Source organism: Chroicocephalus ridibundus, chromosome 25, assembly GCF_963924245.1.
Source record: "Chroicocephalus ridibundus chromosome 25, bChrRid1.1, whole genome shotgun sequence".
NCBI classification, from domain to species: Eukaryota; Metazoa; Chordata; class Aves; order Charadriiformes; family Laridae; genus Chroicocephalus; species Chroicocephalus ridibundus.
In genome coordinates, this window is record NC_086308.1 from 1,376,300 (window position 1) to 1,387,968 (window position 11,669).

General features: G+C 52.1%; 1 protein-coding gene across 1 annotated transcript; it reads left to right on the forward strand.

The window, feature by feature from the left end:
- Positions 1 to 2,644: 2,644 nt before the first annotated feature.
- On the forward strand, positions 2,645 to 9,266 carry LOC134527029 (olfactory receptor 14J1-like; the record flags this gene model as incomplete). Its single annotated transcript, XM_063359375.1, has 3 exons — positions 2,645 to 3,094; positions 6,326 to 6,392; positions 9,151 to 9,266. Coding segments are annotated over 3 exons (633 nt in total), but the record flags the coding sequence as incomplete, so codon positions are not given.
- Positions 9,267 to 11,669: the final 2,403 nt, after the last annotated feature.

Below are 11,669 nucleotides of genomic sequence, written 5' to 3' on the forward strand. Positions count from 1 at the left end.
GAGTCACTGGAGATCTGGAAAATTGAGCTGATGGAGAAGAGAGAGACCAAGCTCTCCCTGTGTCCCAGGACTGCGGTTGTTCATATGAATACCCCTAAAGACTGCCATGAACATACAAGTAGGAGAAGATTCTTTTGGCCTTTATTTGGGCCTCAGCTGTCATTTCACTTGGCCAAAGGATTTTCCCACAAGGCTCATTCAGGATCCCTGAGACATTGCCCTGTCTCTATGAACAGCTCCAGCAGAGCTTGCAGTTATCAGCACACACCTTTGCCCATCCCTGACACCTTCAATGTCACCAGGCATTGTGTCCTGCTCTCCATCTCCTTTGATGAGCACAGGAGCTGAGACAAGGAGTTCACGTGCATGTGCGTCATGTGAAGTCAGTGGTGACTTCATCCTGTTTCCCAGCAGGTTCCCCTGGAGCCCCAGGGACAGCTGGAGGGAGCCCCGAGGGGGCAGAGAAAGGGCTGCCTTGGGCTGGTCCTCTGCTGCTGAGCTGGGCTGGGCTCCTGGCATGGAGGGAGCTGATGGCAAGCGGGCAGCGCTGCAGAGAGACAGCTCTGCCCAGGAGCAGCTCCTCTGCCAAGCGCAGCAGGGCTGAGGGCACTGCCTGCAGGCACCCGAGAGGAGCCAGGCACAGAGAGGATAAAGGCAGCTGGGAGTGGGAGGAGAGTTCTGAGCTCGTTCTCTCCTGGCTTCTCTGGTGTGGAGAAGGAGGCCGTGCTTCCGAGCAGGGATGCCCTGCTGCACCATGGCAGCGACAAGGAAGGAGGGCTGCCTTCTGCGAGGGACTGTGGCAGGGTTTTGAAGACAGGTGGGTGTGCAGGCAGGGGTGCCCAGGGCTGTCCTTGAGAGCAGGGTCCCTGCAGCCCAGGGCTCTGTGTGCCGGGGCAGGGACTCTGCTGCTTGCCAGGGTCAGCTCTCAGCCTGCCCACGGAGTTCCCCCCCGAGCGTCTGTGGGGAGAAGCTGTGGGGAAAAGGAGAGACTCCCCTCAGGGCAGGGTCCTTTGGCTCTTTTTCGAGCGTGTGCTGGGTGGGTCAGGGCTGCCCACAGCTGCAGATCTCCCCCAGAGCACTGGCAGAGGCAGCATTTACAGAGGAAAGACAAGGCAGGGGCTGCCTGGAAGATGAAGACATTGCAGGGTCTGTGCTCTCAGCTGTCTCCTGAGGGAAAGGAGCTGTCACTGGTCCACTGAGGGATCAGCAGATCTGCCAGAAAGCTCACAAAGTGCCTTCAGCCCCTCCTCTCCCTACACACAGCACCAGCAGCACCTTTGCTTCCAGCATCAGGCTTTCTCTCCTCTCCTCCTGAGGAGCCACAAAGAGGGAGATGGCCCTGGGCAGTGCCCTGCTGCCAGGAGGGGTCTGCAGGGCAGAGCTGAGCCCCCAGCGGGTGGGATGGGCTGTGGGAGCAGGGACAGGGAGGAGACGTGGGCACAGAGCAGCAGCTCCTGGCAGGGGCAGCTCCAGGCAGCAGAGACATGGGCAAGGGCTGGGGGAAACTGCCAACACGCACTGGGGAGGGGGCGTTCAGGCATCTCTCTGTTGGTCCTTCACTGGAGACGTCTTCTGGGCATTCTCTGCTGGGCAATGAGCTGACTCTCCCCTCAGAACACCTCGTCTCCGGGACCCCAGACTCTCTGCTTTGCCTGTCCTGCTGGGCTTGCCAGCTGCCCCCAGAAAGGCAGAGCTCTCCTGTGGGATCCTAGGGAGGGCTGAGCCTTTCCCTGGGGGTCGGCACTCTCCTCGCAGAGTCCTTTGATTGTCTCTGTGAGGGGTTGTGTCCTGCTCTCTCCATCACAGCTCTAACTCTGGTTTGGGAAAGAGAAGAATTTGTATATTTGTCCGTTCAAACAGTGCTCCGCTGTTCCCATATGAGTTCAGTTATTTGTTTGGGTTTGTTTTTTAAGAGGAATTTGTGTGTGAAGTCATCTTCAAGGCAGCACAAGCAGAAGCACAGGGCAGATGGAAAAAAGACTGATGGACACTGCAGCTCTCCTGACTCTGCACTAAACCACAGAGATTAGAGCCTTGTGTCCTGTCCTGTCTTAAGACTCCACATTTTCCACACTTTCAGTCATAAAAATGAGGATTTCTTCCCCTAAAAAGAACAGTTACCAGACGTGATGGTAGAAAATCAAAAACACACAGAAAAGGAAACTGTCTTTGCTATAAGGCGTCTGTCCTAATTTTTTTTCTGTTTTTTTCCTCCTTTGGACAAGGCCCCCATGCTAAGAAAGAGCAAATGTCCAACAGCAGCTCCATCACCCAGTTCCTCCTCCTGGCGTTCGCAGACACACGGGAGCTGCAGCTCTTGCACTTCGGGCTCTTCCTGGGCATCTACCTGGCTGCCCTCCTGGCCAACGGCCTCATCATCACCGCCATCGCCTGTGACCACCGCCTCCACACCCCCATGTACTTCTTCCTCCTCAACCTCTCTGTTCTGGACCTGGGCTCCATCTCTACTACTCTTCCCAAAGCCATGGCCAATTCCCTCTGGGACACCAGGGACATCTCCTACTGGGGATGTGCTGCACAGGTTTTTTCTTTCTTATTCAGTGCTGCAGCAGAGTTTTATCTTCTCACCGTCATGTCCTATGACCGCTACCTTGCCATCTGCAAACCCCTGCACTACGGGACCCTCCTGGGCAGCAGAGCTTGTGTCCACATGGCAGCAGCTGCCTGGGGCAGTGGGTTTCTCAATGCTCTGCTGCAAACGGCCAATACATTTTCCCTGCCCCTCTGCCAGGGCAATGCCCTGGACCAGTTCTTCTGTGAAATCCCCCAGATCCTCAAGCTCTCCTGCTCACACTCAGACTCCCTCCGGGAAGTTGGACTTGTTGTCGTTAGTGTCTGTTTAGGCTTTGGTTGTTTTGTGTTCATCGTGCTGTCCTATGTGCAGATCTTCAGGGCCGTGCTGAGGATCCCCTCTGAGCAGGGACGGCACAAAGCCTTTTCCACGTTCCTCCCTCACCTGGCCGTGGTCTCCCTGTTTGTCAGCACTGCCGTGTTTGCCTACCTGAAGCCCCCCTCCATCTCCTCCCCAGTTCTCAACCTGGTGGTGGCTGTGCTGTACTCAGTGGTGCCTCCAGCACTGAACCCCCTCATCTACAGCATGAGGAACCAGGAGCTCAAGGATGCCCTGTGGAAACTGATGACCAGATGATTTTCAGAAGCAATAAACTTCTTCGGTCTTGTTTTGGAAACCACTCAGAATGTAACTTGTTACAGGGGAAGCCCATCTTCTGTAGCTTGTGTTAGTTTTGGTTTGAGTTTGTGATTTTGGCATTGGTTTTCTTTGTATAATGCTGTCCACAAAGAAGTGTCATCATTTTTGCTGTTTGTAATTATGCATCTACCTTAATTTGTGAATCCCACAGACATTGTAAAAGAGGACCAGTGCTCTGTGTGTCTTTAAACAAAAGAAAGAATCTTCTAGCGACTTGTTTGCCCAAGATCCTTCCTTTGGGACCTGCTCTGGAGCTGCAGGGCTGTGCCTGTGAGCAGAGGTGGAGGGGAAAGGGTCTCAGCACAGCAGCACTGTCAGGGAGCACCAGCCTTGCTCTTTTCAGACTTATTCTCTTTCTGTTTCCACACTCTCCTGCTGAGCGCAGGTGTTGCTGTAAGGACCGAGTGCTCTGGCAGCTCATACTCCTGCTGTGTGCGGTCCTGTCCCCACAGGCAGGGACAGGCACTGGGCGCTTCTCCGGCAGAGCTGGCCTCCCCAGCAGCTCCTCCGTCACCGTCACACCGTGGCATTGCCGCAGGGCGGTGCCTGAAGGCTTAGACCTTCTTCCAAAGTTGCTCTCAAGGAAATGCCCAGGAAAGTGCCCCGCAATCGAAAACACCTGTGTGCAGCTTAACTGTGTGAGTGTGCAGGCTGGGGACAAGCAGCAGGTCCCTCGCCCAGCCAGGGCTCCTGGGAAAGGCATGAAGGGCCAGCAGAGCAGGTTCTTCTCTGTCCCTGGCTGTGATGGACACTAGGGGTAAGATGCCCTAGGGTAATGCTTACAACTTATCCACTAACAACCACCACTGGCCTCTCGCCCCAGCTTGGGGAGGTTGGTTGGTCTTCTGAAGAAGTCCATGTTTGTATTGTAGGAACCAGATGCAAGCATGCACGTCGTGTGCGTGGGGTGAGATGAACCCGAGTAAGCCCAAACACCACCAGCTATTCCCAGGGGTTCAATGAAGGCCTGTGGGGCAGACAGTGTCTGGAGGTCACTTCACTTGGAGAGTAACGTCCCCTGGAAAACCCGCTGAATGCAGCACTGGGATGGGCTTCCTTGACCCCAGGTCCCTGTGTCCATTCCTCACGCCGTGGGGCATCTCAGAGAGGTGCCGAGCAGGGAGACACAGCACGGGGCTGAGGTGCTGCCGGCCTCTGGGAGTGGCAACAGGAGGCCATGGAGTCTGCTGCAGGCCTTCATGCAGTGCGAGCAGTGCTCAGCGATAGCCAAAACACTGGTGCGGGATCAACACCATTCTAGGCACGAGTAGGAAGCACAGCAGGGTATGGCTGCTATGGGGAAAGTTAACTCCATCCCAGCCAGACCCGGTACAAGGGTGTTCAGGGGTCTCTTCCAACCTGAACCATTCTAGGGTTCAATGAATCTCTCCTTGGAGAGCTCTTTGAAGACAGAATAGAGAGAGGAAGAAGAAGAAAGAGAGCGGCAGAAGTAGAGATACCAAATGCACCATTCTAAATATAGAAGTTCCTCTGAGGAACATTTCTCCCCTCAAAATATTGGTAGGAAATCTGTGAGAGAAATTTGATGAAAGAAGCTCCCTTTTTTCTCCTCAGGGCTGGGCCACAAGGAGGGTGATGGGTGGGTATGGTATCATAGAATCACAGACTCATAGAATGATAGAATGTATTGGGTTGGAAAGGACCTTGAAAGGTTATCTAGTCCAAGCCCCCTGCAGTGAGCAGGGACACCGACAACTAGATCAGGTTGCTCAGAGCCTCATCCAGCCCGGCCTTGAATGTCTCCAGGGATGGGGCCTCCACCCCGTCTCTGGGCAACCTGGGCCAGTGTCTCACCACCCTCAGTGGAAAGAACTTCTTCCTAGTGTCTAATCTAAACCTGCCCTGCTCTAGTTTAAAACCATTGTCCCTCATCCTATGGCTACATGCCCTTGCAAATGTCGAGCCATTGACCACTACCCTCTGGATGCCATCATCCAACCAATTCCACATCCACTGAACAGTCCATCCATTCAATCCATATCTCTCCAATTTAGAGAGAAGGATGTTGTGGGGGACCGTTTCAAAGGCCCTACGAAGCCCCGATATACAACATCTGTAGCTCTTCCGCTGTCGACTGATGTGGTCACTCCATTGTAGAAGGCCACTAGATTGGTCAGGCAGGACTTGCCCTTGGTGACGCCATGCTGGCTGTCTCGAATCACCTTGCTGTCCTCCATGTGCCTTAGCATAGCCTCTAGGAGGATCTGTTCCATGATCTTGCCAGGCACAGAGGTGAGGCTGACAGGGCCGTAGTTCGCAGGGTCCTCCTTTCTACCCTTTTTAAAAATGGATCTCATGGTAACAGCATCAGAAAAAAAAAATCCAAACAAAACAAAAACAGAAAAAAAAACCCAACACAAATTTGAACATCGTGGGAGCACAACTGGGATGGACAGACTAGCACACTGATATCACCCTCAGGGACTGAGCAGCTGCCTTCTGCTTCCTCATCATCTGGAGGCACTACAGTGTGTCACCCAGGTCAGACCCTTGGGTCAGATGAACCATTTTTCAGTTCTCATAGACTATACTCATTATTTCTCCATCGACTCTGACAAGAGCCGAGTTACCCAGATATCCAGGCTGTGGACGGCATATTTCTCATGCAGTGACCGCTTGGAGTAGCTCTACTGACCTCTCTCCATATTTGCCATTCTACAGCTTTGAGAGGAGGAAATCACCCTGCAGCGCCTGGCCCTGGCCATGGCTACTCCAAGCCATAGCACTGATTCCTCACAGCCTTTCTGACTTTGGTCTTTCGGTCCTGGTGCGAGATGATATTATTGTCTTAATCCTGAATTTGTTGGGAACCCAAAAGGACAGACTGGAGGCTGTTGGGTTACATGTAGGGCTTCAGAGAAATCAGGGGGTGCATTAACCTCACGCAAGGGCAGGAGATACTTCCCGCTGGAAGGGGTTATTTGTGCTATTGGCCACACAGCCACCCAAGGCAGCTGGGGTAAGAATCACTCAACCAGGTTTTAGGCATTGGGGTGAAATGAATCTGCACAAATACAGAGATTTGCAGTGTAGTGACGTGAGCCCGTCCTTTTTCCCTTCTCATGCACGCAGCTCAAATACAAGCTTTGTCTCCAGGCCCCTTCTGGATGTGAACCATCATGCAGACAACAGAAACAGTGTGAGTTCAGCCTCTCGGGGCAAACTTTGTCTAACATGGGGATAACGTGGGGCACAGGCACAGGTTTGAACGCAGAGAGGTGGACGTGCGGAGAAGCCTTTTCTGTTGCTGCACCGTTGAGGTAAACCCAGATTGAACAGGTTTCTTTTCTTCTTCCCTGTTTTTTTGGGGGTTTGTTTTTTATTCCCCTTCCATGAGTTTAGCAGTTTCCCTTTGAGCAGCTAAATCTCATTTTTCAGTTTCTCCGCTTTTTAAAGACATAGATGAGTCATGACTGACATCTCATGATGGATGAGGGAAATGTCTCAGCCTGCAACTGGAAATAGGTGAAGTTGTGAGGAGATAAATGTGTTGCTTCAGACAACAACTGGTATGAATACAGCAAAAATAGAGAGTGACGGTGAATGAGCAGGAAAAAAAGGAAACCTGCCCAGTCCATAGAGCTCTGCAGAAGGGGGCTGGAGCTGTACATAACATGAGGTGATACAAGTGGGATCACGACTTAGAGAAAATTTTTCAGCAAGGCTGTGTGAGAGAGGACCAGATAAACAAGAGACTCCACAGTGTGCGGAAGTGATGGGAAGAAAGGTCTTGGGGTAAAAGCGTGAGAAACAACGGGAGAGATTTGGGTTGCAGAGATTTGAAGTAGTCCTGTCCAGGTCTGAGAGGCTGAGTTTCAGAGACAAGGGAAAATAGAGAAACTCTCAAGCGTGTTTTGGAATTCGTGGTAATATCACTAACAACAGAGAGGACGTTGCTGCAAGGGAACTCTTATTCTTCATGATGATGCACTAAAGCTCTTTTATTTCCTTCCTGACAGTTACTGTTACTTGTCAAGGTAGGTGTAATTTTCAGTAATTAGCCTCTGGCACAAAGTTCTCAGGACAGTGTTTTTGCTCTCGCTGCTATCTCTTTGTCACCATTTAAAGATGACACCTCGTAGACAGAATTGCCCTGAATTCATGCCCGCTTCGTGTATTTACTCCCTGGTTCCAGTAAGAGGTGGAGGGTGGGAATAGGGAAGTTGGTCCAGGCCAAGGTACAGATCCCAGATTTCTGGAAAGGCACAAAGGCAGGCAAATTTTTCATGTGGTGGTGTGACCGGCATCCACTGCTTCTGACCCCTGGAGTACCCTGACACAACACCGTGACCTGCATTTCCAGTCTGCTGAGTCCGAACTGTGCAGCAGAGATCCTAGAAGCTCTGAACTGCCTTCGTCTGCCCTGCGTTTCAGCACGTCAAATGAAAGTAACTGAATCAAAGAGTTGGTTTTGAGCTTCTTCACAGCCTAAAGCACCGCATGGATAAGGAGACTGGCCAGGAAATGTAAATAATCAAAGGTAGGACAAGACACCTACTGAGCACAGGACAATGCCACCCTGAATTGTCCCAGGAGCTGAAGAAAACCTCACCTGTAGCTGACTCTCCTCTCCCAAGGAACACTGCAAGGCACAGGCTCATGGAAGGGGTTTTGGGAAAGGGGTTGATGGGGAAGCCTCTGGTCCAGCCTCTCACCAAAAGGTAGGGTTGTCAATCTCCGGGTCAGGTTGGGTGACATTCTGGGGAGCTGAAAACCTCCAAAGATGGAGATAACAGAGAGTCGATGGGTGTCCTGCTGCAGGGCAACGTCCGACTAGTCCATGTTTCCTAATGCTCAGTATAAATCTCCATGGAGGATGCTTGCCGCTGTTGTCTCTGCCAAACATCCTGGAGGTGGATTGTCTCCACCTTCCTCTCTCCAGGAAGATGGCACCTGCTCTTAGACTGCCCTGTGCCTCCCCTTCAGCAGACTGAAGAGGCCCAGTTGTCTCAGCCTCTCCACACAGCTCATGTGCTTCAGGCCCCTAACCCCATCCTCACAGACTTCCTCTGGACTTTCTCCAGTTTCTCCATCCTCCTTTCCCAATGGGATCCATATATGGCATCCACCATAACTCCCACACCCTTCTCCCCAGGACACTCCTCAGCCAGTCGGGTCACAGCCTGTCCCAGTGCACGGGCTTTGTTCTGCCCCCAGTGCACACCTTGCCCCCTTTGCCTTATGAAACTTCACTTCAGGAGGTTTCATTTGGCCAAGTCCCCAAGTGCGTCGAGGTCCCTCTGGACTGAAAGGCCAAATCATCAGCATTTAAGGTGTGATGGGCAGTGCCTCAAACCAGATAAGCATATGGGGAATTGCAGGATGCTACAGGTCATGAAAGAGAATGATTTGCTTTATGGAGTTGGCACCCAAGTTTGAAAATCAGCACACCAACCATCTCAGATATACCCCAAGGTTGTAAGAAAAATGAAAAGCATGGCCAAGGGGGAATGGATGGACAGGGAAACCGTTCATTTTGGAGGGTAGTTGGATAAAAAAAGAGAAGCAATTGTCGTTTCAAGGAATGAAAAGGTCAGGACTGTTTGGGGGCACCTCTGAAGCACCCTGGCACCTGATGTGAATTACTTCTGTGGTCAGAGACAACCTAAGAGCTTTCCCTAATTTGAAGAAATGAAGGGGAAGAAAGGACAGTCATATTTAGGCTAGAAGGGTCCTCGGGAGGTGTCTCGAGCAGCCTCCTGCAGGGCCAGATGAGATTGCCGAGGGCTTTCTCCAAACACATCTTGGTCACTTTCCAGAAGAGATCCAGTGCACGCTCCCTGGGAAACAGCTTCCAGCACTTGACTATCCTTATGCTGGAAAAGTTTCTCCCTGTATCTACCCTGACCCTCTTGTTTGTCATCCCATTGCCTCTTGCCTTTGTGTCTTGTACCAAGCTATGCTGCGGCATATGGAAGACATGGAGGTGATTCGACAGAGCCAGTATGGCTTCACCAGGCGCAAGTCCTGCCTGACCAACCTAGTGGCTTTCTACAACGGCGTGACTGCATGAGTGGACAAGGGGGGAGCTATGGATATCATCTCTCTGGACTTCTGCAAGGCCTTTGACACGGTCCCACACAACATCCTTCTCTCTAAGTTGGAGAGATATGGATTTGATGGGTGGACTGTTCGGTGGATAAGGAACTGGCTGGATGGTCGCATCCAGAGGGTAGAGTGGCCAATGGCTCGATATCCAGATGGAGAGGGGTGGCAAGCAGTGTCCTTCAGGGATCCGTACTGGGACCGGTGCTGTTCAACATCTTCATCAATGGCATAGACAGTGGGATCAAGTGCACCCTCAGCAGGTTTGCTGATGACACCAAGCTGAGTGGTGCGGTTGGCATGCCAGAGGGACAGGATATCATCCAGAGGGACCTGGCGAGCTAGAGAGGTGGGCCTGAGCAAACTTACGAAGTTCAACAAGGCCAAGTGCAAAGTCCTGCACTTGGATCGGGACAACCCTCGTTATCAATACAGGCTGGGGGATGATGTGATAGAGAGCAGCCCTGTGGAAAAGGACTTGGGGGTCCTGGTGGATGAAAAGCTGGACATGAGCCAACAATGTGTGCTTGCAGCCCAGAAGGCAATCGTGTACTGGGCTGCATTGAAAGAACCGTGGCCAGCAGATCCAGAGAGGGGATTCTCCCCCTCTACTCTACTCTCATAAGACCCCACCTGGAGTATCATGTCCAGCTGTGTAGCCGCCAGCACGAGGGACATGGACTTGTTGGAGCGGGTCCAGAGAAAGGCCACGAAGATGATCCGAGGGCTGGAGCACCTCTCCTATGAAGAGAGGCTGAGATAGCTAGGGTTGTTCAGCCTTGAGAAGAGAAGGCTCCGGGGAGACCTTATAGCGGCTTTCCAGAACCTGAAGGGGGCCTATCAGAAAGCTGGGGAGGGGCTGTTTGCAAGGGTATGTAGCGATAGGATGAGGGACAATGGTTTTAAACTAGACCCTGGTAAGTTTAGGTTAGACATTAGGAAGAAGTTCTCTCCACTGAGGGTGGTGAGACAGTGGCACAGGTTGCCCAGAGACGGGGTGGAGGCCCCATCCGTGGAGACATTCAAGGCCTAGGCTTGATGAGGCTCTAAGCAACCTGCTCTGGTTGAAGATATCCCTGCTTACTGCAAGGGGGTTGGACAGGATAACCTTTCAAGGTCCCTTCCAACCTAACAGATTCTATGATTCTATCATTCTAAGAGCTGGACATGGATGTGAAAACCATCAGCAACCAGCCCTAGCTATTGTGATCATGACCTTGTTAGGTCACCTCCCAAAGGGAAGGAGAAAGTTTATTCTCCTGCCAGGTGCCAGACCTCACAGGATCAGACTTTGGCCTAGTCTTGCGACTTTTTAGGGGGGAGCCCGTGTGAGCAGCACAGAAGGGCAGCAGAGCCTGGTACAGCAGTTCTTCAAGTATGAGAGTGTGCAGAACCATCATCAGGGCAACAGGCAGAGCCATCAGGAGAGAAGCTTGGGGAAACAGGAAAGTCATGGGGAAGCTCCATAGAAGAAAGGAAACATGCAAGACGTGGAAGCAAGGATTTAAAAAAACCAAAACCAACACAACACAACACCCAAAAAAGGGAGGAATTCAGAAATAGAGTTGGATTTAGGAAAGCCAGAGCTCACACAGAGCTAGAACACTTGCAAAGGAGTTCAAGGGTACAGGGAAGTAGTCACCGGCATAGGACAGTGTAGGGCAGCCTCTGGTGGGATCCCACTCTCCTTTTGGGGGAGGGGGCTTTCGGGGGCCCTTTGTGGGGGCTGGGATTGCCCAGATCCTTGTGTATTTTACTGTGGGTAACTTATCTTCAATTGAGGTGCCTGAGAAGACACCAGGTCACTACAGCTCCAGGGCTTTCTTGCCTCTTCACCCACCCACTCACTGCCTAGAGCCTAGGAGGACTCCTACCGCTGTCCTGCACTCGGCATCGCACACCCCCACGCCTCCCTGCCCCCAGGAGCAGCCCTGAGCATCCCATAAAGGAAAGGATCCCCATTGCTGGGGGATGGCCATCAGCGCTTGAACATCCTGCTTGATGGAACACATCAGGGGCTTTCACAGGAACCTCCAGATTTGATTTTCAACCTGTAACCAATGCCCCTGACTTCCTGCGTCACCAGCCACAGGTTCCCTTCCCAGCGAGGTTCCCTTTCCTGGTCATTCCCTCCATGGTCTCTCTCCATTGATTAGCCTCGCTGGGGCCCAGTAGCACCCTCAGAAACTTGGAGATTTGCTGCTGACTTCTACTTCTCCAGAGGCTTGGGCTTTCAGGATCTGCAGTTCAGGAACTTGGCACCAGAGGGCTCATTAACATGCAAAACTCACCCACAAGCCAAGCCTGTAGGCATGATTTTCTTAACTCTTTAGTTATTTTCTGGTTAATCAGAGAAATTTCAGAAGTTAAA